The sequence below is a fragment of the Leucopleurus acutus genome, assembly GCF_964270905.1.
Source record: "Leucopleurus acutus genome assembly, chromosome: 5".
Lineage (NCBI taxonomy): Eukaryota > Metazoa > Chordata > Mammalia > Artiodactyla > Delphinidae > Leucopleurus > Leucopleurus acutus.
Window position 1 is genome coordinate 1,448,339 of NC_139147.1, and position 22,683 is coordinate 1,471,021.

Genomic DNA, 22,683 nt, shown 5'->3' on the forward strand with positions numbered 1-22,683 from the left:
CAGGGAGAATATTTGGAAAACTAACGGCCTAAAGCTTCTCAAATTTGATGAAAAACACTCACTTACACATTGTAGAAGCCCAACGAACTCTAAGTAGGATAAACTTAAAGAAATCCACACCTGGACACATCATAATTAAACTGTAAAAGTCGGACAGAGAGAGATTTGTTTTTTCTTTTATTGGCCATCCCGTGGCACGCAGGATCTTAGTTCTCCGACCAGGAATCGAACCCATGCTCCCTGCAGTAGAAGCACAGAGTCTTACCCACTGGACTGCCTGGGAAGTCAAAGAGAGATCTTAAAAGGAGCAAGAGAGAAGCAACGTGGCACATATGAGGGATCCTGGGTAAGATGGAAAGCTGATTTCTCATCAGAAACCATGGAGGCCATATTCAAAGGGCTGAAAGGTAAAGACGATCAACTGAGAATCCCATGGACAGCAAAACTCCCCTGCAAGATACAAGAGGAACTAAGACACATAAACAAAATAAATAACACAATAAAGTGACATAAACATTAAACATTTATAAACATAGATATATTTTTAACAAAATGAACAACAGTAAATAACATCTGAGAGAATCCATCCCTAGTAAGCCTGCCCTCCAAGAAACACTAAAGAGAGGGCTTTGGGTGGAGAAGAAAGGGCACTAGACGGTAACTTGAACTGAAATGAAAAAGTAAAGAACATTGGGAAAGGTAAATATAAAAGACAATACAAATGTATTTTTCCATTTGTAACCTCAAACAGCTAAACACAGAGTTTCCATATGACCCAGAAATTCTACTTCTAGGTACATACCTGAGAGAATGGAAACATACAACCACACAAAACCTTGGACAGGAGTGTTCATTGCAATAGTATTCATAATAGTCAAAAGGTGGAAACAACCCAAACGTCCATCAACGATGAAGGGGTAAATACAATGTGGTCCATCCAGACAACGGAATATTACTCAGCCATGAGAAGGAACGCCCCAACATGCTACAACTTGCAGGAGCTTTGACACTTATGCTCAGGGAAGGAAACCAGACTCAGAAGTTCCCACACTGTGTGACTCCATGTGTAGGAAACGTCCAGATCAGGGGAACCCATAGAGACAGATAGCTGAGTGGTGGCGGTGAGGCTGGCAGGAGAGGGGAGAGGGGAGGGATCGCTAGTGGGCACAGCGGTTTGTGTTTGGGGTCGTGGAAAAGTTCTGGAACTAGGGAGAGGTGACAGTGTCCTGCATACAACAGTGTGCACGTACTAAATGGCGCTGAATGACACTTTTAAAGGATGAATTGCAAGGTATGTGAATTACATCTCAATCTTTTTTAATTCTGTAAGAGATGATTCTTCTAAAAGATGGTCACTATGGTTAAAGGGGGCAGCACGCTAGTCCATTTGCACTGTGCTCCTGGGCCTGGGTGGCGCTGTGCCCGCCTTCGGGGGAGTACACACGCAGGGGCGCGAGGGCCCACAGAGCCGCTCTCCCGCCGCGGGTCTAAGGAGCAGCTGGCCCTGTCCTGACGTGGATGCTCTCGTGCCGAGAGCGCCCTGGCACCTTGCTGCAGCAGCGGCAGTTCCTTCTGGCTTTGGCCGGCCCCCAGCCCCTCCCCTGCCTGTCACTCCGAGGCCTAATCTGGTTGCATCTGCCGTTGATTTCTAATTCGAAGGGTGCTGTGGTTTACTGTGTGGTGAGAGGAGCGTGTTTCTGTGGCAGATTCTAGGAGCCAACCCTCGGGGCCGGGGAGGTGGCTGGTGTGCCCTGGCCCTCGGCTACCGTGCCTATGCCCGGGCAGCCTGAGCTCCGTCCCAGGGCCTGGCATCAGGGGTTGAGGAGGGACAGAGGCGGTAGGAGGGAGCCCAGCCAGGCTCCCGCCACGGGGCAGAGGCGGCCTTGAACTGCCTTGCATCCAGGCTCCCAGCTGCTGCTCACGGGAAACTGGGCAAGAAGACACTGCAGATTCCCGCATTTAAAAATCATCTTTATGACTCGTAAATACTAGGGCCGCACGGCCCCCCGGTGCACCCACCCATCCAGAAGGCGTGTGGCTGGGGAGAACCAAGAGGGTTTGGGTTCTGTGACCCTTACTCTCCTCTCCCGGGAGGCGCTCGGGCAGGCTGGGGTCTGTCCGTAACCCTGCCTGGGCACACAGACATCAGGACGGACAGACACAACTCCTGCTCTCGTTCCAACATATCCCAGGTCCCCAAGTGCAGCACCTTCCGTGCCGGGCTTGCTGAGACCCACCAGGACTCGCTGATCTGCCTGTCAGGCTCGAAGCCAGAGACCAAGGTCTGGGGTACAGAGCAGCGGCCGTGGGTCCTGACCCCCCAGCTCAGCGCCGGCCAGGACTGCCAGCTCCCGCACGGGCCGCTGCTGGCTTCCGAGGCGTCTGCAGGAGGCCAGCCCTCTAGGCCCCCACCTCTAGGAGCCCCCCTCTGCTGCCAGCTGGATCTGGGGCCTCCCCCTCTGCAGAAGCTGTGGGGCGGGGGTGGGAGCTCAGGAGACCTGGGTTCCGGGCCCGGCTCGGCCACGTGCCAGCTGCATCCAGCAAGTCTTGTCCCCTCTGCCGGGCCACGTGGACAGGATGACCTTAGAGGCACGCCTGGCTCCCAGTGTCCCGGCCCTGACCCACTCGCTCTGGGCTTCCCGCCGCCATCTCCGGTGCCAGCCGCCCGGCAGAGCTACCGAATCAGGCATCACGAGGTCCCCAAGCCCCGGAGCTTGTGCCAGCTTCCCCTCCTAAGAGGCTGACTCAGAAAGATGGCTTCTAGAAAGAAGAGCCTGGGACTGGACGGTGAGACCAGGTGCGGAGCCCGCAGGGCTGGCCGCTCACGCACGAGCCCAGGACGAGGGGACGCACCCACGGGTTGAACTCGGGCTCCGAGCTGCGGTCACGGGGTCTCTGGTCACAGGAATGTCTGCAGCTCCAGGTTCCAGCTCACTCGGGGTTGGGCTGTCACAGGACAGCAGAGGTGAGCAGAGGTGAGCTCTGGTTTCATTTCGGGACAGCTTTGAAAACACCGGTGCCTCTGGGCCACGGTCCCCCAAGGTGGGAGCCATGCCTGGCCACCTTCCCAGCTCCTACGTGTGTCCTGGAGTCGAAGTGGGACGGGCCACGTTGCGTCACCAGCAGGCCCCAGATCTCACATCAGCTCCCCTCTCGCACGCTCCCTGCCTGTGCAGATCAGCTACGGAGTCTCTCTAGGGCCAGAGCCGCACAGAGCAGGACGCTGGTGGGCCACACAAGGCCTGAATGCCTCTGCGCAGAGGTGACACGCTTTCCCTCGCTGGCCAAAGCAGGCTGGTGGCCACCCCATAGCAGACAGGAAATGCAGCCCTGGAAGGAGGGATCGCCAGGTGTCTGTGACGGCCCTAATCACTCCCTGCTGAGACCTCTGGGAGCCCCTGCTGCCCCCAGAGCGGCGAGCACAGCAGGGGGTCTGGACCCTGCCCACCAGGACCAGACAGAGTACACGGGGCCGGGGCTGGGGGTGGCGTGGTCCTGGGATCAGAGCAGCTCAGTTTGAAAGAGCTGGACCACCAGCTGGAGAACTGTCCAGAGAGTCAGGGGGCCGTGGCGGACCCAGGAGAGAGGCGGGGTTCGAGGCTGGGTGGCACCTGGCGGGCGGTGGTGGGGTCTCAGGGAGCGCGCACATCCTCCCCCCCCACGGTGGTCGCTTCCCACGCGAAGGATGCTTCTGACCGCTGAGCGGCAGGGGCCTGGCTGACTCAGGAGGAGCCCACGTGACCTGGGCCAACCCAGAACTGGAACCCGGCCCCCAGGGCTGCGCTCCCAGCCCAATCCTCCCTCCTTCATGAAAGTCCTCTATGACGACCTTCTCTGGGTGTCACATGTGGGGAGTACACGCAACCAGCATGCAGCTCTGCAGGTACCTGCCATTCACAGGGCCCGCTGCCGGCTGCAAAGTGTAAGCGTGAATGAAAGAGAGAGAGAACGTTGCCGAAACTCCAACAAGCCAGTGGGAAATTAACTTAACAGGTGATCTGGCTGCAGCTTTGCAGAGCACAGCTCAGAGCCCGCGGGGCTGTGGCTTCTTCTTGGTTACGTTTCTTCTGGCACCCAGAAAACTCCCCACAGCACCTCCCGGCCAGCACGGCGCCAGGCTCAGACCCCCCACCTCCAGGCTCCTGATGGGCACAAGGGCCACAGGCCAGGAGACAGGGCGTCGCCATTCGTCCCAGGGTCCCCCTCCGCCGACCACTGTCCTGGCCGCACCCCGCCCCCCCGCACGGCGGGGCGTCTTGAAAGCGAGGTCAGCGTGGACCGGAGCAACGGGTCTGCCCTCTCTGCCCGTCCTTTCCCTCTCACTGTCCGCAGCTTCCATTGCAAATGGAGACAAGCCCCCCACCGGGGGGGCAAGAACAGTGGCGCCTGTCAGAGGGCTTCGCCCGGGGCTGAGGTCAGCATAGCCTCTCATCAGCTGCCTCGGCACGGCCGAGCCTTGAAGCTGACACTGGCCGGCAACCCAGAGACCCTCCCGGTCCACCAGCCCGCGGGGTCCCCCACGGTTAGTCCGTCAGTGGGTGTCGGGAAACCCCAGGATGCGAAGACAGAATCAGGACGCCACGCACAGTGAGGGTCGAGGACACGGGGTCTCTGCCGCGCAGCTGGGGACGCGCACGAGTTCCCATCACCCGCCTGGATCACGCAGGAGAAAGTGGCTGGAGGCTGCAGCGTCCTCACACCCACATTCCAACATGTAAGGAGACTGGTTAAAATCCAACAGCCCTGTACTTGCAACAATTTAAAAGAAAAGAGCATTTGGGGTCCCTGAAGTCAAGGGAACAACGAGGGCGTCCTCAGGGACAAGGAAACCAGCCTGATGAGAACCCAGTCGAAGTGAGGAGGTAACTAACCCGGGACCTGTGCGCCAGGGAGTCGTCTCTTCCTGGGCGGGAGGGGGCCCTGCCCAGAGGCCCCCACATCTGCAGGAAAGAGCCAGGTGAGGTGGGAGGATGGACTGAGAAGGTCCTTCTCAGATGTTAAACAATAAGAAGAACGTGAGGAAGAGTTAAGGTTTCGTTTTGTAAAAAATCTCTGCCCTATATTTTCTGTTGTTGGCTGTTCTGAAGCAGCGTTCTCAAAATATGTTCCTAAGACACTGACCCTGTGAGAATTTCCATGAAAATTAAAACACCAATTAGTTTGAATCTCCTGCTGCCCGCCCCCCCATCCCTAGAGGGTCAGGGTTCATATTAGCCCGTTAAAGGCACTGATAAGTCCTGCTGTAGGGCCTATTTTCAACCTTGCCTAACTCTGCATCCCCCAAACAATTTTGGCCAAAGAGCCCCGTTTTTCATGTAGTAGCTGATACCGACCCAGAACTCCTAAAACTGACCTTGGGTAAAGTTGCATTAGAGTAACAGCATAGGGGGTGAGTCAGGCAGGACCCGGCCTCCTGATGACGGCTCCCTCCTGAGCGGAAGGACTTTGAAACTGGGTGATGCCTCTCGGCTCCTCTAGGCTCCAGGCTGCACGGCACCCTTTCTCCCAGTGGAGAGCAGCGAACACGGAGCCTGGAGACAGAAGCAGGAGGGAGAGTCAGAGGTGGGGAGTCACCCAAACAGCATGAAGTGCAGCTGCAGGAGGGCAGGGCCGGCGGTGGACGGACGGGCGGAGGTGACAGGACGCATGGCCCTGCCCCAGGCTGAGGGGGCCTGGTGACACCACAGCATGGGGACCACAGGGACAGGCCAGCCTCCGCTGGGCTCCGTCCTGGGCTGGTGAGCTCAGCCCGCCCTCCCTTGCCTGGGCTGGGCTCACTGAGCTGCCCGACAGTGGACATGGCTCTCCTGACAGAGGGGAGGGCTGCGGGCACCGACAGGGGTGGGGCGTGTGGACCCAGCCCAGGACAGGCCCACAGTCAGGATTCCCCCTGACCACAGCCCAGCCCCTCCTCAGATCAGATGCTCAGCCTCTGCGACCCCCAAACACCCCTGGAGCCCAGAGACGCCAGCGGCCAGATGGGTGGGTGAGCAGCCAGTGCCCCCCCAACCCCAAGGCTGCCAGTGCCCCTATTATGGGTTGAGCTGTGTCCCCAAAAGCATATGTTGAAGCCCTGACCCCCAGGGCCTCAGAATGGGACTGTATTTGGAAACAGGGCCTTAAAGAGCTAATAAGGTTAAAGTGAGGTCACTAGGGTGGCACCCACTCCGATAGGGACTGGTGTCCTTGGAAGAAGCGGAGATGAGGACACAGACACACACAGAGGGACGACCACCTGGGGACACGGGGAGGAGACGGCCGTCTGCACGCCCAGGAGAGAGGCCTCAGGAGGGACAGCCCTGCGACCCCTGGGCCTCACAGCCTTGAACCCTAACCGGCAAGAGACAAAGAGAGCCAAGGACCTGATTTTCATCATAATAAACACGAAGGACCCCCTGAGGTGCTGTTTCTTGCACCATTTAGCCATATGGGGTTTCTGCGGGGCAGGGAGGGGAGGGGGGCCCCCCGCGGACCCTGGCCCCCGCTATGTGGCCCCCCCCCCCCGCACCCTCAGCTGCTCCCCCAGCCACTTTCTAGTCGCTCCCTCATTCCGTCTTGGGCAAAGCAAACGCTTTCTCCGAGATGCACCTGACTCGGTACAAAACGGCTCACCAGCCACTCGCCCCGTTCCAGGGGTGTCCCTGCCCGGCAGGAGGAGAGGAGGTGGCTGTCACCTCACCAGGCCCCTCACCGTGGTGTCAGTGACGGCGTGGAGACCACAAGGCCCTCGGGAACATCGTAGCTGGGGTGGGGGTGGGGGAGGGCGCTGGGGAGGCTTCAGGGCTGTGTGGTCCAGCCCTGGTAGATCAGGGAAACTGAGGCCGAGGGGGGACATCGCCTTTGGGCTGAGCTCACCCCTCCTGAACCCCATCCGCCCCTACAGCCCCCACCGCAGGGAAGCTGGGCAGCACTTAGCGGGGCAGCAGTGGGGCTGGCAGCCCCACATCCCAGACCTCAGGACCACGTCAGGCCCAGCCCTGGGTCAGCGAGTCCCTGCACCACCACCAGCCTACTGGCCTGTGCAGAGCAGCTCCGCCTGGGGGACAGGGGAAGGTGTGCACGAGGGTGGTCAGGTGTCTCCCACAGCTGCCACCACTGCCCAGAGGGACACGTCTCACGCGCTGGCCACGCACGGGGGGCTGTAGTAGGGGGGAGCCAGGTGCTAGCCCGGCCCGGTCTCTGGAGCTCACAGCCCTGGCTTTGGGGAAGCAGGGCCATCGACCTCAGAGCAGCCGTGTGGGAACTGCCCAGGCGCCTGGCCTCCGTTCAAGGTGTTGGGACACAGGTGGCGGACCCATCGGGCAGACACGGACTCTGCCAGGCCAGCCGACCCTCGGGCACACGTGGGGCTGAGAGCTGGGTTCAGCGTCTGCGGCTGGGCAGCCCCACTGCCGGCCCAAGAACAAGGCAGGGTAGCCCCCCGGGGGAAGGGGCCTGTCTGCAGACCCCCAGGGGAGGGGGTCCGGGGCAGCTGCCTCTTCTGGAATCGTCCGGAACAGAGCAGAGTGAGATGCACTGACGCTAAGCCAGCTAAGGAGCCACACAACCGTCCTTTCTGGAAGCGTCCAGATTCACAGGCAAAGTCCTGCCCACGGGATGTGTGCAGGGGAAGAGTGGGGTGACCCTAGAACGTGGGCCCGGAGCCGGGGGAGCTGCCCCAGGAGCATGGGAGCGTGGGGTGGGGGGCACCGCAGAGAGGTCCTGCTTGGAGTCCAGACAGCGTTACCCGCTGCCCAGGACTCACGTGGGTGGTCAGGGCTGGGCACCGCCCGGGGGGCCAGGAGGCAGACGTAGCCCCGTCTGCGGGGGCTGCAGGGGAGCAGGGCCTGGCTCGGCACCCGGAGCTGTGCTTCCTTCTGATGCGCCGGCAGCACCCAGAGCGCCCGCATGCTGGGGGCTTCCAGCAGCCAGGAGAGGCCAGGGTCCTGCTGCCCACCCGGAGACGGGGCTTCTGCTGCCTTGGCCTGCCCCCTCCCCAGCTCCTAGCACTTGGCTGGCCTCAGCCCCTCCCCTGCAGGCTCCAGGGGGACCGTGGGTTCGGGGCACCCCGGGAGGGATGTGCCCAAGGCTGGCAGAGGCCGGCAGACCCACTGCTGCAATTCCCTGGCGTCCCCGCCCTGGGGCAGGGAATGAGGGGCTCTGGTGTGTCCTGGGGAATCTCTCCACACCCTCCAGACACAGCTGCTGAGCCAGCGGCCGCAGGACCAGGCCCGCAGGGCCTTTGTCTGTTTGTGGACACACTGCTCACCCAGGGCTCACGGCACGTCCCTTGAGCAGATGATTCCGGGCGGGGAGGCAGGTGCACAGGGAGGATGCCCCAGCTTCCCGCTCGGAGGCGAGATGCACGGTTACAGCAGCACCTCGTCCTCGGCTGCCGGCAAAGCTGCAAACCCAGGCTAAGAATCAAAGGCGTTTCTCCTGCAGGGGCCAGCACTGAGCCCATGACGATGCCCTCACCGCAGCGAGCTCCCGAGCTCCCTCCAGGTCTCAGAGGGGCCGACGGAGGGAACTCACCGCCAGCCCCTCTGCACTGGAGGCTGTGAACCTCCGCCTCCGACAGCCCAGCGGCTCCTGGCCTCGCCCCACACCCCTGGAGCCCACAGTCCAGCCTCTCCAGGAGCACCACTGGGTGGGGGGCCTTCGCTCCCCTGCGTCCCAGACAAGGGGCCTCACACCCACATGCATGTGAGAATCACCCGGGAAGAGTGGCTGGGATCTGGATTTCTGTCCCCACCCCAGCCCTGAGGAATCTAGACCTCAGGGCTGGGGCAGCCCACACGCAGCTGGGAGCCGCGGCCCTGGACAGACTCCAGGGGCCTGAAATCCCCTCCTTCCCCGTGAGTGTGGACTCAGCAGAGAGCGAGGGAGCCGGCCGACGCCCGGCGATTACCCGCCCCCAGGCACGGCAGCCCCTCGCTCACGTCCTCCCCTGCCAGGAGACCCTCTGAGAGACCTGGCCCTGGGAGCTCAGTGTGTGCAGAGCACCTCCGTGTTTGCAGGTCCTCCCGGCCCCTCGCTCACCCCTCCCCGTCTCTGTGTGGTGGGCGGAGCCGACGGTGCCACCTGAGTCCCCAGGCAGGCGCCCTCCCCTGGCTGCTTCAACCTGCCGAGGGCTGCAGCCTCAGCAGATGGCCTGGAGCTGGATGGGGGGCAGTCTGTCAGACCAGTGGCTCACATGCAAAATGCGAAAAGATCCAATTCCAATTAGCAGAGCGTTGCGTGGGCACGGGCCTCCTCTTGCTCCAGCAGGACTGAGGTTTAGAAGGAAAACTGTGGTTTTCTGAAGAATGTCCTACGTGAGTCCTACAGGGCTGAGGCCAGGAGCCCCTGCCGCCTGCAGGACATCGTCTTCCTCCGAGAGCCCACCCGCCCTCCTCCCTGCAGGGCGGGGTCCAGGGAGGAGGCCACAGACCCACCTCTGAGGGCAAGGCCCCTCAGCCCGCATCAGGGCCTGGAGGGATGATGGAGACGGAGGTACCTCTAATGAGCTGGTCTAGGGAGCAGGTAGGTACCTGAGGCAGAGGCCGTGGCCTCTGGGCAGGGGGAGCTCCGTCCCCACCAGAGCCTCCAGGCCCCCGTGCTTCAGCGGCCCCGGCCCCGCCCAGAAGGCCCCCAGGTCACAGAAGCAGCGCCTCGTGAAGCCCTCCTCCCAACTGTCCTGACGGGTCCCTGCTCTTCCTGCCTCTGCTCCCAGTGGATGGGCTGGCAGAGCCCCCAATCCCTGCTGCTCTGGGCCTGGCTGTGGGGTTGCGCCTCCAGCGCCCAGACAGCAGCCCCAAGTCTGCAGGCTGCCGTGTGCAGGGCCTTTGCACATGCAGAGCTGCCTCCCGTGTGCCAGCTGGCAAGCCGGGTGTGGCCACCAGCAGGTTCTTGTTTTCCTTCCTCTCCTGGGAGATGGGCTATTCTTGCTGCTTCCAGAAAGTGTGTTTGTTATCTGGTTCCTGGAAACACCATCTGATTAAACAGGCTCTGTCCAGGCCTGCCAGTCAGAGGCTGTGGTGCCCACGGCCCACCATGAGGCTGAGGGAGGGGCCGGCACGCTCTGCCCTCCAGGCTGGGACCAGGCTCTAAATGGGGAGATGGTAGAACTTGGGGGACCCCCCTCAGAGCAAATAACGGCATGGCTTCTCGGGCACCAAATGGCTGCAGGATCTTCCTCTGCAGGCCATCACCCCTCAAGCAAATGGACGCCTGGGCCCAGGAGTTCAAGAACAAGCACATGCACAGGCACAGGCACACAGGCACACACATGCACACGTGCAAGGCGCACACATGTGAGCCCACACACACGGGAACACACCATGCACCCATGTTTGGACACACACACATACAAATAAACATATGCACGTGTGCACAGACACACACGTGGAGGCCCCGTCTCAGCACCAGGGTGCAGTTGTAGGAATACTGGCTTAACACCTAATAAATAATTGAGCAGAAATGTAAATCATTAATAAAGTCTCATAAACAAAAGTCAAGTGGGAATTCTGTTTACAACATGCAGGAATGCAGAATTACTGACAAAACACCTCCTCCGTCGCCCAGCCTCCCGTGACTGACAGCTGACCCCAGTCATCGCCCTTCCTCTCCCCAGATGCCCTGAGCCTTCACACCCCAAAGCCCACAGCCTTGGCGACACGTGCCAAGACCAGGCCCCTGCGCTCGGGCAGACAGGGACACTTAGGGAGGGACCGGGTCTCCCCTGGGCCAGTCACTGGCCGGCCAAGGCTCCCGCCAGACGGTGCCTCAGGACCCCCAAGACTCTTCATCTAAGGCTGGGAAACCGCGTCCCAGCCCCGAGGTCCTCCGGAGGCATGGCGGTGGGCAGAGTCCAGTGCTCGGGCCTCACGACAACACGCCGCCTCACACCTCTTCAAAGGACATGACCAACAGGGGCTGCATGCTTCACTCCACTGCACCCCGGGTCCTGTCGCCCGCTGGCGCCCTGTGGAGGCTGATGACTGGGTTCTGTAACCTAAGTAGTAGCTGCCAGGGGTGGGTACCTGACACACTCACAGGGGCTGGGGACACGTGTGGGGGACGGGACACGTGTGGGGGACGGGACAGGTGTGGGGGAGGGACACGTGTGGGGGACAGGACAGGTGTGAGGGAGGGACATGTGTGAGGGACAAGACAGGTGTGGGGGATGGAACAGGTGTGAGGGATGGAAAAGGTGTGAGGGATGGGACAGGTGTGAGGGATGGGACAGGTGTGAGGGATGAAACAGGTGTGTGGGATGAACAGGTGTGAGAGACAGGACAGGTGGGGGACGGGACAGGTGGGACGGGACAGGTGTGGGGACGGGACAGGTGTGAGGTTTGGGGGTCGGGAGGGCAGGAGGGGAGGGGTGTGCAGAGCCTGCCTGGATTCTGGACACTCCGGGCAGGGCTGGGATCCAGGAAAACTCCCTTGGGTCCCAGGAGAGGCACTGGAAAGGGCAGTGTTGGGGGGGGAGCATGATGCTTGAGGCCTGGATCAAGACCCAGGGGACGTCAGCAAGCACAGGGGCCTAGGGTCACACGTGAGGATGATGCCCTGAACAGGTGGGCCCCTCAGTGGGCGTGTGGCAGGAAGGAGGAGATGGGAGGGGGCTAGCCAGGGGCCAGAGGGCTCGGGGCCAACAGGAGCAGGGTCCTGTGCGAACTGTTGGACGGGGCCTGGCAGGGCTGGGGCGCGCGGAGCCTGCACGGCCGCAGGCTCGGGGGAGGGGCTGCTTGGGGTGGAGAGTGGGCTGTGGTGGGACGGGGTGGGGATCTGACCGCCCAAGCAGAACCCCAGTGTAGAGTTACCTGTCACTGCCTCACAAATTTCCCCAAATGTAGCGGCTTCACTTGGCCAGCTCGCCAGTCTCCGTGGTTTCTGGCCGCACCCTCGGGCTGCACCGCCCGAAGGCTGGAAGCCGGAGGGTCAGCTTCCAGGAGAGACGTTGGCTGAGGCCTCGTGCTGTGCCTGCCCGGGGCTGCCCATCTCCTCCCGTCGTGCGGGGGCCGCGTGGCCTACCAGACCCCGGGCGTGGACAGGGCTGCATGGCTGTCAGTCCCGAGGACTTCCGTGCTGCAGGGCCTCAGGCTCCACTCGGTGCACGAGGGGCCCCAGCCTCCCTGAGCCTCGGGGCCCTCACCCGTCACACAGGACAGCAGCGGCACCTACGTCGTGGGGTTGGCAGGATTCCAGGAGACAACGTGTGGAGACACTCGGCCCAGAGCTGGCCGCCACTGAGGGTGGAGAATGCCCTGATGCCACTTGTATGAACACCCATCGGCCGCGGTTCCAGGGACTGGCTGTGGAAAACGCCCGACGGTAGTTCAGCCCCTTTCAGCCGCGGTGAGCGGGGGCGCCACAGTGGCCTTTGGACTTGGGGGCCGCGGGGTCTTTGACGGCAGCCGAAGTGCTCGCGAGGGCTCGGAGCGTGACCACCCCCCGGCTGAGGTCACATTTTTCAGGATGCGCACAGGGCAAACAAAACCAAAATATTATTACAAGGCTAAGTCCTGTTTTACAGCTGCCTTTAATATATGACGGTCTTGTTTTAGTTTCGTCCAAACAACCTTCCCTTCGCCCCGAGCAGCTGCGTGTCTTTCTGCTCGCAGCCCTGGAGCCAGGCGGAAGCAAAGGACAGCGCTGTGAGAGGAGCCACAGCAGGGATGCGGGGTCCCTCGGCCAAGGTGTTGCACCACGACGCTCCAGAGCTCCAGAGAGACCCCTGCTTTCTCTTCGGTTCTGGGGTCGGGGGGGAGGAGAGTGGTGCCTGGTTTCCTTCAGGGCTGGGGGCCCTCTGTTTGGGGGCTGCTGTGTTGCCATGGACACCTGACGTCTGTGGTCGGCTGTCCTGGACAGGATGCGGAAGGGGGGCCGGGGACTCGCCCTGGCGTGGCTATGGCGGGACCTCTTGGGCACCAGCCCTGGGCTCAGGCCCCCGGCCCAGCAGGCCCTGGACAAGGTGCAAGTGGTCCTTCCTGGCCCTCAGGCCCGCTGCGCCTGCTCAGGCCTCCAGACACCCGGACATCGGGGGCTCTGGCTCTCTTCCCAAAGCGCTGGGGGATCACTTGGCCGTGGGAAACGACTGACCCCTTTGGGGCCGCCAGGGCCCGTGACCCCTGCTCCATCCTGGGAGCCCGGCTCCCTGCGCCTTGGTCGAATATTTGTCCTTCATAGAAAGGGCGGGACAAGCCAAGAACCCGCACCCCACTGTCTGCCCCCCCCCCCGACCCCAGCACCTGGCAGAGCAGCGCAGAGAGCTCCCGGCCAACGCAGCGGTCCCAGGGGGAGCCGGCGGGGAGCCACTTTCCTGACAGCCGCCCAAGGGGGACCCCCAGGCCATCCAGACGCCTCCACAAGCAACTCCCAGGGCACATTTAAGGCTTATTGATTCTATTGTTTCTCTGTTTGCAAACCAGCCACTTCTTTTCTCTTTTTTCACGTGTTCCTGCCGCTTTCTTGGGCTTCGGGCTTTGCCTTATTTTTCTTCTCCACAGTCTGGAACTGAATGCTTAGTTCATGTATTTTTTATTCTCTCTTGTGTATAATGAAAACACAGTGGAAAGTTCTCCACCGAGTGCATTTCTGGCCGCCTTCTAGAAGCTGCACTGGGGAGCGTCTTCTGTGCTAGGCTTTTCCAGACCTCCCATCGGGCCGCATGGCTTCCTCTGGGGCCCGAGTCACTCTGGAAAGCACGTGCTTCTTTTCCAGGTTGTTACACTCACCTCACTGTGACTTAGAGGTTAATTTCAGCTCCACTGCGTTTGTCGGAGAACTCGTCACGTGTCCAGCAGAGTTTATTGAATGTCCCACGTCCCAGGCAGCTCCAGAGAGGAAACGAAAAGGAACAGCTGGTACCATGTCGGTGTGAAAACCACCACGGGAGATTCTTCTTTAGTTGTTATTCCCTGGAAGCACATCTGATTTGCTGTTTCTTTCCTGCAGAAAATTCTTATTTCTCAGTATTTCTGGCCGACTTGCTGATGGCAGCCTGCCCTGACCTCAGCACAGACAGGGCGACTTGTTTCTACTCCTCGGTCTCCCGGGGGTAGGGGTGGGGGTGGGGGGACAGGAAGGAGGCGTGTCACTCACAAGGCACCGGTTCTGCTGCTGTGACAAACACTCTCAAAAGTCAGCGGCTCCACGACCACGGTTCACCTCTCGCGGCACAGCAAGTCCACCTGAGTCAGCGGGGCTCTGCTCCGTGTCGTCCTCACGCAGGACCAGGCTGGGGGACAGGCCACCGTCCGCAGCACTGCTGGTCACCACGCAGCCCAGCACGTCGGGTGCATGGGGCCCTGACTCTGGGAGCTGCCCCCAAAGTGGTGCGTGTTACGTGCACTCACTGTTGTGTCCAGATCAGGCTGGGGGCTGTGCGCGACCTCAGAGAATCAGAGGGCGCAGGCCCACAGCAAGCCGGGGAAGGACCAGGCTCTGTGCTCGGCCTTGGGACTGGCCATGGTGGCCTCCACCACAGAGACAAGGACAGGAAGGGGGCGGGCGCCTTACCTGCACCCCGGTCACTAGGAGCTGCTTCTGGATGGTCCGCGGAGGCAGGGTTTGAGGCCCCATCGTGCTGGGAGGAGGTGGTGATTGATTAGTAATGTCTGTCCCGGTGGGGGCGGGGCACGGGTGCCGGGTGTCTGCTTTGCACTGGACGTGGACACATTCCTTGCGAAGCAGGTTTTGTCACATGGTGACAAGGAGCCACCAGCAGGCTCCAGAGGCCAGGCAGGAGGGGAGGGCCCGTCTGGTCAGGGACCTCGGGGGACCCCAGAGCAGGTGGAGGTCCCGGCCCAGCTATCTGCTCCTTCTGGGATGTTGGGACCAGGACACCAGCCGGACAACAGGACATCCGAGGGGCAGGCCAGGGTGCAGTCCTGCTGGAACCCATGTGTCCTGTGCAGGATCCCACCCCAGGAGGAGTTCAGGGTGTGGGCTGGACAGGACGAGGACCAGAACAAAGCCTCACCTGGGATTCCAGGGGGTCCTGCAGCAAAAGGGGCCTGGGGAGCAGCCTCCTCCCTCTGGGGGGCGTGGGAGCAGGGTGGGGTCCAGCCTTGGGGTTGGAAACACCCCCTCCCCCCTCCAGCAGGAGGAAGCTCATGGACACCGTGGACCTTCCTGCAGACCTGAAGGGAAGTCTCCAGGAAAAGCTGCAGGCCCCTCATTTGTGAGCAGAGTGGACACAGCACGGCCAGGGACCCCTGAGCCAGGCTGCGGCCCCAGGAATGCAAAGCCGTGCAGCACATGGAAAACTAATCGCACCATCTGCCCCCGCGGCAGGAAAAGTAATAACAAAACACATGACTCTGAACAGGAGCCGAGAAGGAATCCAAGAAAACTCGGCTTCTCCCCTCAGCAGAAGCGCTCAAGGGTCAGGAACCATAGGTGTCCTTCCTATTCTGAGAGGGCCGTGCCGGAGAGCAAACACCTGCCTTGCAACTGCAGACTTTGCTCCTAAAAGCACACTCGCGTGCACATACATGTATGTATGCATGCACACACGCAGGCATATGCACACACGCTCACACTCACACACTCACCCCACGGCCGGCAGGTCAGCATCACAGGGCCTGACGCCCCACCCCGTCGGAGCTGGTGGTCTCTGGGTGCAGGAGTCGGGGTGGCGGCTGCCAGCCTAGCCCCACCGGAGCTGCCCTTTCCAGGGTGCTGCCTTTCTTCCCTGTTCTCCTTCGTTTAATCCCAGTCGTAATAATTACCCCAATCATTGTTGTTTGGGATTCGGGCCGCACGGCCCAGGGCTCCAGGACTCCCACTGGGCTGGTATAAGGGGATGAGGTTGTCCTGTCCTGAGCGTGGGGCCCCCAGGCACCAGGAGGGTGGGGACATGGCGCTGGACGTGGCAGGGTGTCCAGACGGCATCACTCACCCAAGTCTCACATCCACTTGTGGGCTTATTTTTTCCCATATACACAGACCGAGGACTCAGGGCCTGAGTGACAGCTGGGACGCCCAGCCCCTGACTCCAGCCGTCCTGTCCAGTGTGAGTGTGGCCCCCAGTCTTTACGGACAAAAGCTGTATATGCAACACAGCTCCCTGCTTTTAAACACGTTCTCCCCCAGAACAGGAGCAACCCCCCCCCATTGTCAAGTACTGTTAAGGAGGATTAAATCTTATATTGCAGACTTGACCCTTACAACGTAGCTGGAGTTCACATATCATGAAACAAAATTAAATATTTAAGAAGCAGCCCCTAAAAGTCAAAGGAAGCAGGTGAAGCTGGCTGTACCCAGCTGACAGCAGGCAGAGCGAGCACGTGTCCCAAGTGACCTCAGAACCCAGCGAAGCGACTCCAGCAAACCACGGAGGAAACAGGACATTCATGGGACCCGGGAGGTGCGACCCCCGAGGGATCAAACCACGGAGGAAACAGGACATTCATGGGACCCGGGAGGTGCGACCCCCGAGGGATGATGGTTAATGACGCTCAGACGTGCGGCCCCAGGGCAGGGAGAGCTGAGGGCTGAGTCGAGTCTCTAAGCTTCTCTGGGACCAGGGGCAGTTGGGCCCCGAAGGGACCTCTGACCTGGCTCTGGGAAAGGGGCCCCAGAGCCCACCCAGGGGACAGGAGGAGGCCGGCCACGCGAGGGGAGGAGGACAGGTCCACCCGGGGGGCAGCGGGCAGTCTCCACAGAAGAGGTGGCCTCACAGGGGCTCGAGAGGCCCCGCCCAGCAGGCAGACGTTCCTGTGGCCGGGCAGGAAAGCCCAATGGCACCGTCGCAGTGCCCAGTGCCCAGAGGGTCTGTGGGTGAGCAGAGGCCTGGGCCACGGGCTGGGGTTGGGACAGGGCCTTCGGGAAGACAGCCGGGCTGCCGAGCGCGGCTGGGCAAGGACAGGGCAGTGCCCGGCTCTTCCCCAGGACGTGGCCCCGGCCAGCAGCAGCAGAGGTGTCTGCAGGCCCCCACCAGAATGTCCCACACCTGCCCCGCGTCCAAACCTGAACTCGCCTCTCAGCGCAAAACTGAGTGGGGAGTTCGGGGCTCTGGAGCTGCAACAGCCAAGCGTCCCAGCAGTTACTGCCCCGCCCTCCCCGCCAGCATCACCCACCAGCCGGACCTTGTCCAAGCAGGGCTGGGGCCCGCGGGGCCCAGCTGCCTCTGGCCGCGCAGCACGCGACGTCTAACTCAGGAGCCCTGCAGCAGAGCAGCCCCCCGAGAGCCTCCATCCCCCCCAGGGCCCCACGTCACCCCCTGCTCTTTTCCAGAAAATGGGGACCCCGCCTACTCCCAGGGCTGGGTCTGCCCACGACAGGGGGCCCTTGCCCAGCCCCGGCGCTTGGGGTCTCCCCGCTCCCACCGGGTGTCCCGCACCCTCGCCGCACCAGGACCCATCACAGCTCTGCAGGGCCGGAGCTCAAAACACACCCTCCGCCGCCTTCTCATCCCCGAGCATCTCGCCCTTGGACATCTGACCTTCACCTGGTCCAGGGGTCAGGCTCCTAGCGGGGAGTCCTCCTGCCCCCCCAGCTGACAGCCGCCGCCCTGCTGATCACTTCCCCCAGCCGCTTCCACACGCTCAGCGCAAGTATAAAGAAAGCACCTGCTGCCCCTGCTGGGCCTGCGGGCGGCTCGCAGACACCCTGGCAACAAGGGCCTGGCGAGGGGACACAGGCTGCTCCTTGACGTCCAGAGAGGCACCAGCCACCTGCCCAACGCACCCCGACAGGAAGACGTGCCCAGCGGCATGGAGGACTCCGAAGTGGACGGCCCTGCCTCCCCGAGGCCTCCGGGCAGGTGTGGGGCGTGCAGGGGCTGGCCTGGCCCCCAAGCCGCCGTGTGCCCCCAGAGCAGCCTGGGCCACAGCCCTGGGACGGCCCCCTCCTGAGAGCTGCTTCTTGGTGGGATGCCACCTCCGCTCTGGGGACCCCTCCCGGGCCTGGAGGGGACACCATGGGCACCCTGCCTCGTCCAGCCTGGGCTGTGGAGTGGGCACTTCCACACAAGTGCTCCCGTGCAGTCCCGTGCCGGGCCATCACCACTCCTGGGATGGGAACTTCCCTCCCGGACGCTGGTGACAAATCCCCCAGAGAGGCTGCAGGGTTTGGCGCTGAGGCCAAAGGCAGGGGCACGTGGTCAGGGACTGGCGGCCGCCCCAAGGGCCAGAGGGCAGGAGGCCTGCTCTCCACAGCAGGGGCCGTCCCTGCCTGCCCAGCCTCCCTGGAACTTGGGGGGGGGGGGAACGTAACCCAGCCCTGGCCAATGAGCTGGGGCTGGACATCCCTGGGTGGGCCTCTGAGGAGGACATACAATGGGGGCAGGGCAGGTTTCCCCGGCCCCCTTGCTGTCTGCCCTCCGCCCCCCCCCCTCCCCTGGCTGGAATGTGATGTGATAGGTGGGGCGCTGGCAGCTGTTTTAGCACAAAGATGAGGAGAGACAGTGGAGCCCGGGCTGCTGATGGCACTCTGCAGACCTGGACTGCCCGCTCCCAGATGCTCGCCGTGAGGGGACAACTCTCCTGCGTGTTAAACAATCGGCCACGATGACCCGGGTTTCCTGTCACGAGCGAGCAGCCTGTGGTGGGGACTGGCAGATGACCACGGCACCCCTCTCCTCCTCCTGGGCCTCAGCCAGACAGCAGCCCCAGCCTGCTCTGTGGTCATCCGGGGGCCAGTGCAAACCGCCCTTGCGGGCTGCCACCCAGCCTGACGCCTCCAGGGCCGCAACCATGCAGATGCAGAGCCAGGAGGAGCCCGTCTGCCCTTGGGGTGTGAGTCAGCTGGCACGGAGCTGATGCCCCGTCGCTCACACCTGCCACCGTCCCCCTGCCTCCTCCTCCGGTGGGCCCCAGGCAAGCCCGGACTGGGCTACAGGACAGTTGTTCCTGCCCTACCGGACACAGCTCCCCATGTGGAGGGGTCTCCTCTCCCTCTGGTGGGGTGACTCGGGCCGGCCACAGATTAGGCCAGAAAGGGTTGGCTGAATGAGACGGAGCTGCAGGTGGGCCCTGCCAGGGGACGGGGACGAGGGCACATCAGGGAGGCAGAGGGAGGGCTGGCCCGCTCGTCCCCGCAGGAGCCCTGCAGCCGGAGGGCCGACCTGCGCCTGGTTCTCTAATTAAACATCGCTAGTGATTAGACTCTGCTCCCAACCCAGGAGAGATGCTGACTCGGGAATAACTACCGCTGTGCTGAAAACCAGATGCCGAGGCAGGAGGAGGGCGCTGCGGGGGCGGCGTCCGGGGCCCGTTCCTCCCGGGGCACCCGAGCCCTGTGCTGCGGCTCGCCTGCTGCTGGCCTGAATTGAGGGCGAGGTCACGGGGCAGCCAGAAGCTCTGGGTCCCGAGAGCCCAGCGCCGGCTGTGGGGAGGCTCCCCATCTCCAGGCCTCAGTTTCCCTCTGGAGAGAAGGTCCCAGGACCTCTTCAGGGGGCGGGACCAGGGGGACAGGAGAGACAAGGCTCCAGGCCCAGCAGGAGGCCCCACAACCCAGCAGCCTCTGTGGCATCAGAAGAAACATTTGGATTCAGAAACATCAATGCAAGTAATCACAGACTTTCTCCCAGAATCTCAAAATTAACGATTTCTTAACCTTAAGGAAGGCTCAAGGAGCACAAGCCGACGTCAGGAACACGCCTGTCATCACCCTTCAACCTACGTCATGTGAACCGCTGTAGAGGAGGCGTCACAGGCGTGGAAGCCGCTGCCGTGCAGCCCCGCCTGCGCCCGCCCTCCCGACCCTGGGAACCCTGAAGGCCTCTCAGCACCGTGACCTTGGCCAGGATGCGTCACCAGCGCTATCGCCGCGCGAGCAACACGCCAGAGGCAGCACGTCTGGGCCTTGCCCCCCTCCCTGCCCCACCCAGCGGATGCCCACTCAAGACAAACCTGGTGACACCCAACGCCAGACACAAACAGGGTCGGGCCCGCCGACGACTCGGTGCGGGTGGGCGGCCACGGGGAACCCCACGCGGGACCCTCTGGACAAAGCCAGGAGCAGACGCGCAGGGTCCTCTATTGATAACCCCGACGTCCGAGGGCGTGGCCCCCACGCAAGCCACCCTCCAGTCCCCAGGGCTCCTAGGCCTTCCACCTCCCACCCGCTGGGCCCTTCCTCCCCTGGCCCGCCCTGAACCCCGCCCAGCACGGCGGCAGAGGAGGGATTTGCTGGGGGCCCCAGAGCAACCCTGACCCTCTACCCAGAACACCACCACCCACGTCCTCCCTCTCCCAGGGCCCTGCTGCCCCCAGCCTCAAGTCCCCTCTCCCAGCTGCTCCCATCCTGCCCCCCAGCCTCCAGGCAAGCAGCTGGCACCCCCTGCCGCATGTGTACCAATGTCGCCTCTTCCCTGGGGACCCCGCCCCACCCGCTTCCCCAAAGGGCAGTGCTCGACCCTCCCGCACAGCCCCTGGCTTCCTGAGCCTGGCACCTGCTGCTCCGGCCGCCGGATGACACCCCTGGTCCGGACACTCTGCCTCCCCCGCGGCCCCTCAGGGGGCTCCTCCTCCAGCCCCCCACTCCCTCCCACGGGCCCGGCCCAGAGCCCCTCCAAGGCCCTGCCGGGCGGGAACCACAGCCCAGGCCCACGAGCCCTGCGAGCCTTCTCCTGCTGTGTGCATTTAAAATGCACACAAAAACCATGGAACCATTTGTCATTGAATTTTATTACCAGATAGTCCAAGTTCATTCTGCAAAGATTAAAACCACAGACAGGGCTGTGAACGTGGAAGTCCCGCCAGCTCCGAGGCCGCAGCCAGCAGGCTCCCAGGCTGGCGAGGTCTCTCCCGCCCGCCCGCCTGCCTGATGTCGGGGAGGCGGCGTCCCCACACGCTCGCAACTTCTCAGGCCACTTTCCGGGCGAGGCCCGAGTCCGCCGCGGTGGACGGCGGCGCCAGTCTGGCACCGCGCCCCCGTCCTCCCTCCCCCCACCCCCCCAGCACAGCGGAGGGGAAGCTCCTGGCGTCCGGGCAGAGGTCGGGGGCCCTGACCGAGGGCATCTGGAGAAGGGGGCAGAGCCACGCCCAGCCATGGTCAGCCTGGAGCCACTGGAGCACCAGGAAGCTAGAAGGTTTTTCTCTTAAAATAATACACAACGTGCAGTCACTGTTGACAAACTCAGACAAGACAAAAGCGTGAAGAATGCCCGCCGAGTGGCCGCACCACCTCCTGGGTGGCCGGCACCGAGCTCCACGGACATCCTGGATTCTTCCAGCACCTTTTTTATTGCAAAAATAAATGGGTAGTCACAACACTACCACGTCAACTGCCTGTCTCACTTCAGTAGACCCGCCTGTGCCGAAGACAGCAGCCCCGTCGCTTAGGGGCTGGTGGAGCAGGGCGACAATGGCAGAGTTGGCCCCCTGGGCACCTCCTCGTGGGCGTCCCCGGAGCTCAGGCACGCCCCGCGCTGCGTCAGGACTGCCCACTGCCCTCCAGCCGCATCTGCTGGGCCAGCTGCCGCCCGATGGCCTGCAGGGGGCTGGCTCTGTAGGCCGGGCTGGCCAGCAGCTCCCGAAACCGCGTCCTTTCCTCCTCACTGAAAGAATGGAGAGCAGAGGTCAGCAAACCCCATGCCCGCAGTGGGGGGCTGGCGATGAGCCGTCAGCACCCCCAGGACCAGCCTCGGCTCGGCCAGCCCGCAGGGACACCGGTGAAGGGTGGTCCAGGACCAGGATGAGGGGTGGGGAGTGAAGAAGGCTGTGCGCTGGGAAGCTCTGCTTGGAGCGTCTGGGCGGGGAGGGCGGGCCGAGGGGGGTCTGAGGCCCAACAGGGGCTTTGGGCAGGACGGGAGTGGCTGCCGGGGGCCTCCTCGTGGTCACAAAGGCCCCTCATCCCCGACTGTGACGGGAGTGGCTATCAAAGGCAGCAGGTGGCAGGCGCCCTGCACACACGAGGCCTCACGTAAGCGGCACCTCCAGCAGGAACCGGGCACAGGGGCTCCGGGCCCCACGGCGGCCATGGCGATGGGGGTGCTGCAGTGGGCCCGCCCCTCCACAGCAGAGTCCACTGCGGGGCTGCCACTCTGTGCCTGTCCCTACAGCCAGCCGGCCCCCGTCTGGAGCTGCACGGGCCCACAGCCCAGCATGGCCACGGGGGCCTGGCCAGAACCGCAGGGCAGCAGCTCCAGCACAAGCCCACACGAGCCCGTTGTGGCACCATGGTGGGGACGGCCGTGGCCTTGGGCGGGCAAGATGGGGTGGAGGGCCCAGCCGTGCTCTGCCCCCACGGGTATGTGACCGAGGGCAAGGCCAAACCACACTGGGTCCCAGCTTTCCTTGCTGCTAACGGGGAGACTCTGGACTCCACCGGATGACTGACTGCCCGGCCACATGTCCACACACGCAAGAGGCCTAGGATCTGGGGCCCGAAGCGGCCCTCCAATAGCCAGCAGCTGCTCCCCTCACTGCCCCGGGGGAAGGGGCTTCCGGGCCCCTGGAGTCAGGCTGGGCCCAGAGCTGGCCCTAGCTGAGCTGTCCCCAGCACCCGAGGGACCGGGGTTAGGGGACGCAGCCCGACGCCTGACAGTCCCGGGGGTGGGCCATGCAGAGGCGGGGCCGTACTCACAGGAGCTGGAACCTCTGCGCCGCGCTCATCCGGCTCAGCTGGGCTGCCCGGGGCCTGATGGCCACTCTGCTGGGGACACAGAGAAGACAGTCAGGAGAGCACGCGCCCACCGGGAACCTCCAGCAGAGCACCTGACTCAGGCCACGGTCCATGGTGCACACAGGGCTCTCCTCCCTGGGG

General features: G+C 62.8%; 1 protein-coding gene across 3 annotated transcripts in view; it reads right to left on the bottom strand.

Moving 5' to 3' along the window:
* Positions 1-20,905: 20,905 nt before the first annotated feature.
* Positions 20,906-22,683, bottom strand: part of SLX9 (SLX9 ribosome biogenesis factor) — a 28,298-nt gene continuing 26,520 nt past the window's right edge. Inside the window, exons 5-6 of one of the 3 annotated variants that reach the window (XM_082839540.1) lie at positions 22,504-22,569; positions 20,906-21,475 (exon numbers count right to left, since the gene is read on the bottom strand). In XM_082839540.1, coding sequence (XP_082695666.1) covers positions 21,352-21,475; positions 22,504-22,569 — 190 coding nt within the window. In that variant the 3' untranslated portion in view covers positions 20,906-21,351. Of the gene's footprint in view, positions 21,476-22,503; positions 22,573-22,683 lie in introns of all 3 variants that reach the window. The other 2 variants (XM_082839539.1, XM_082839541.1) reach the window with 2 other exon arrangements.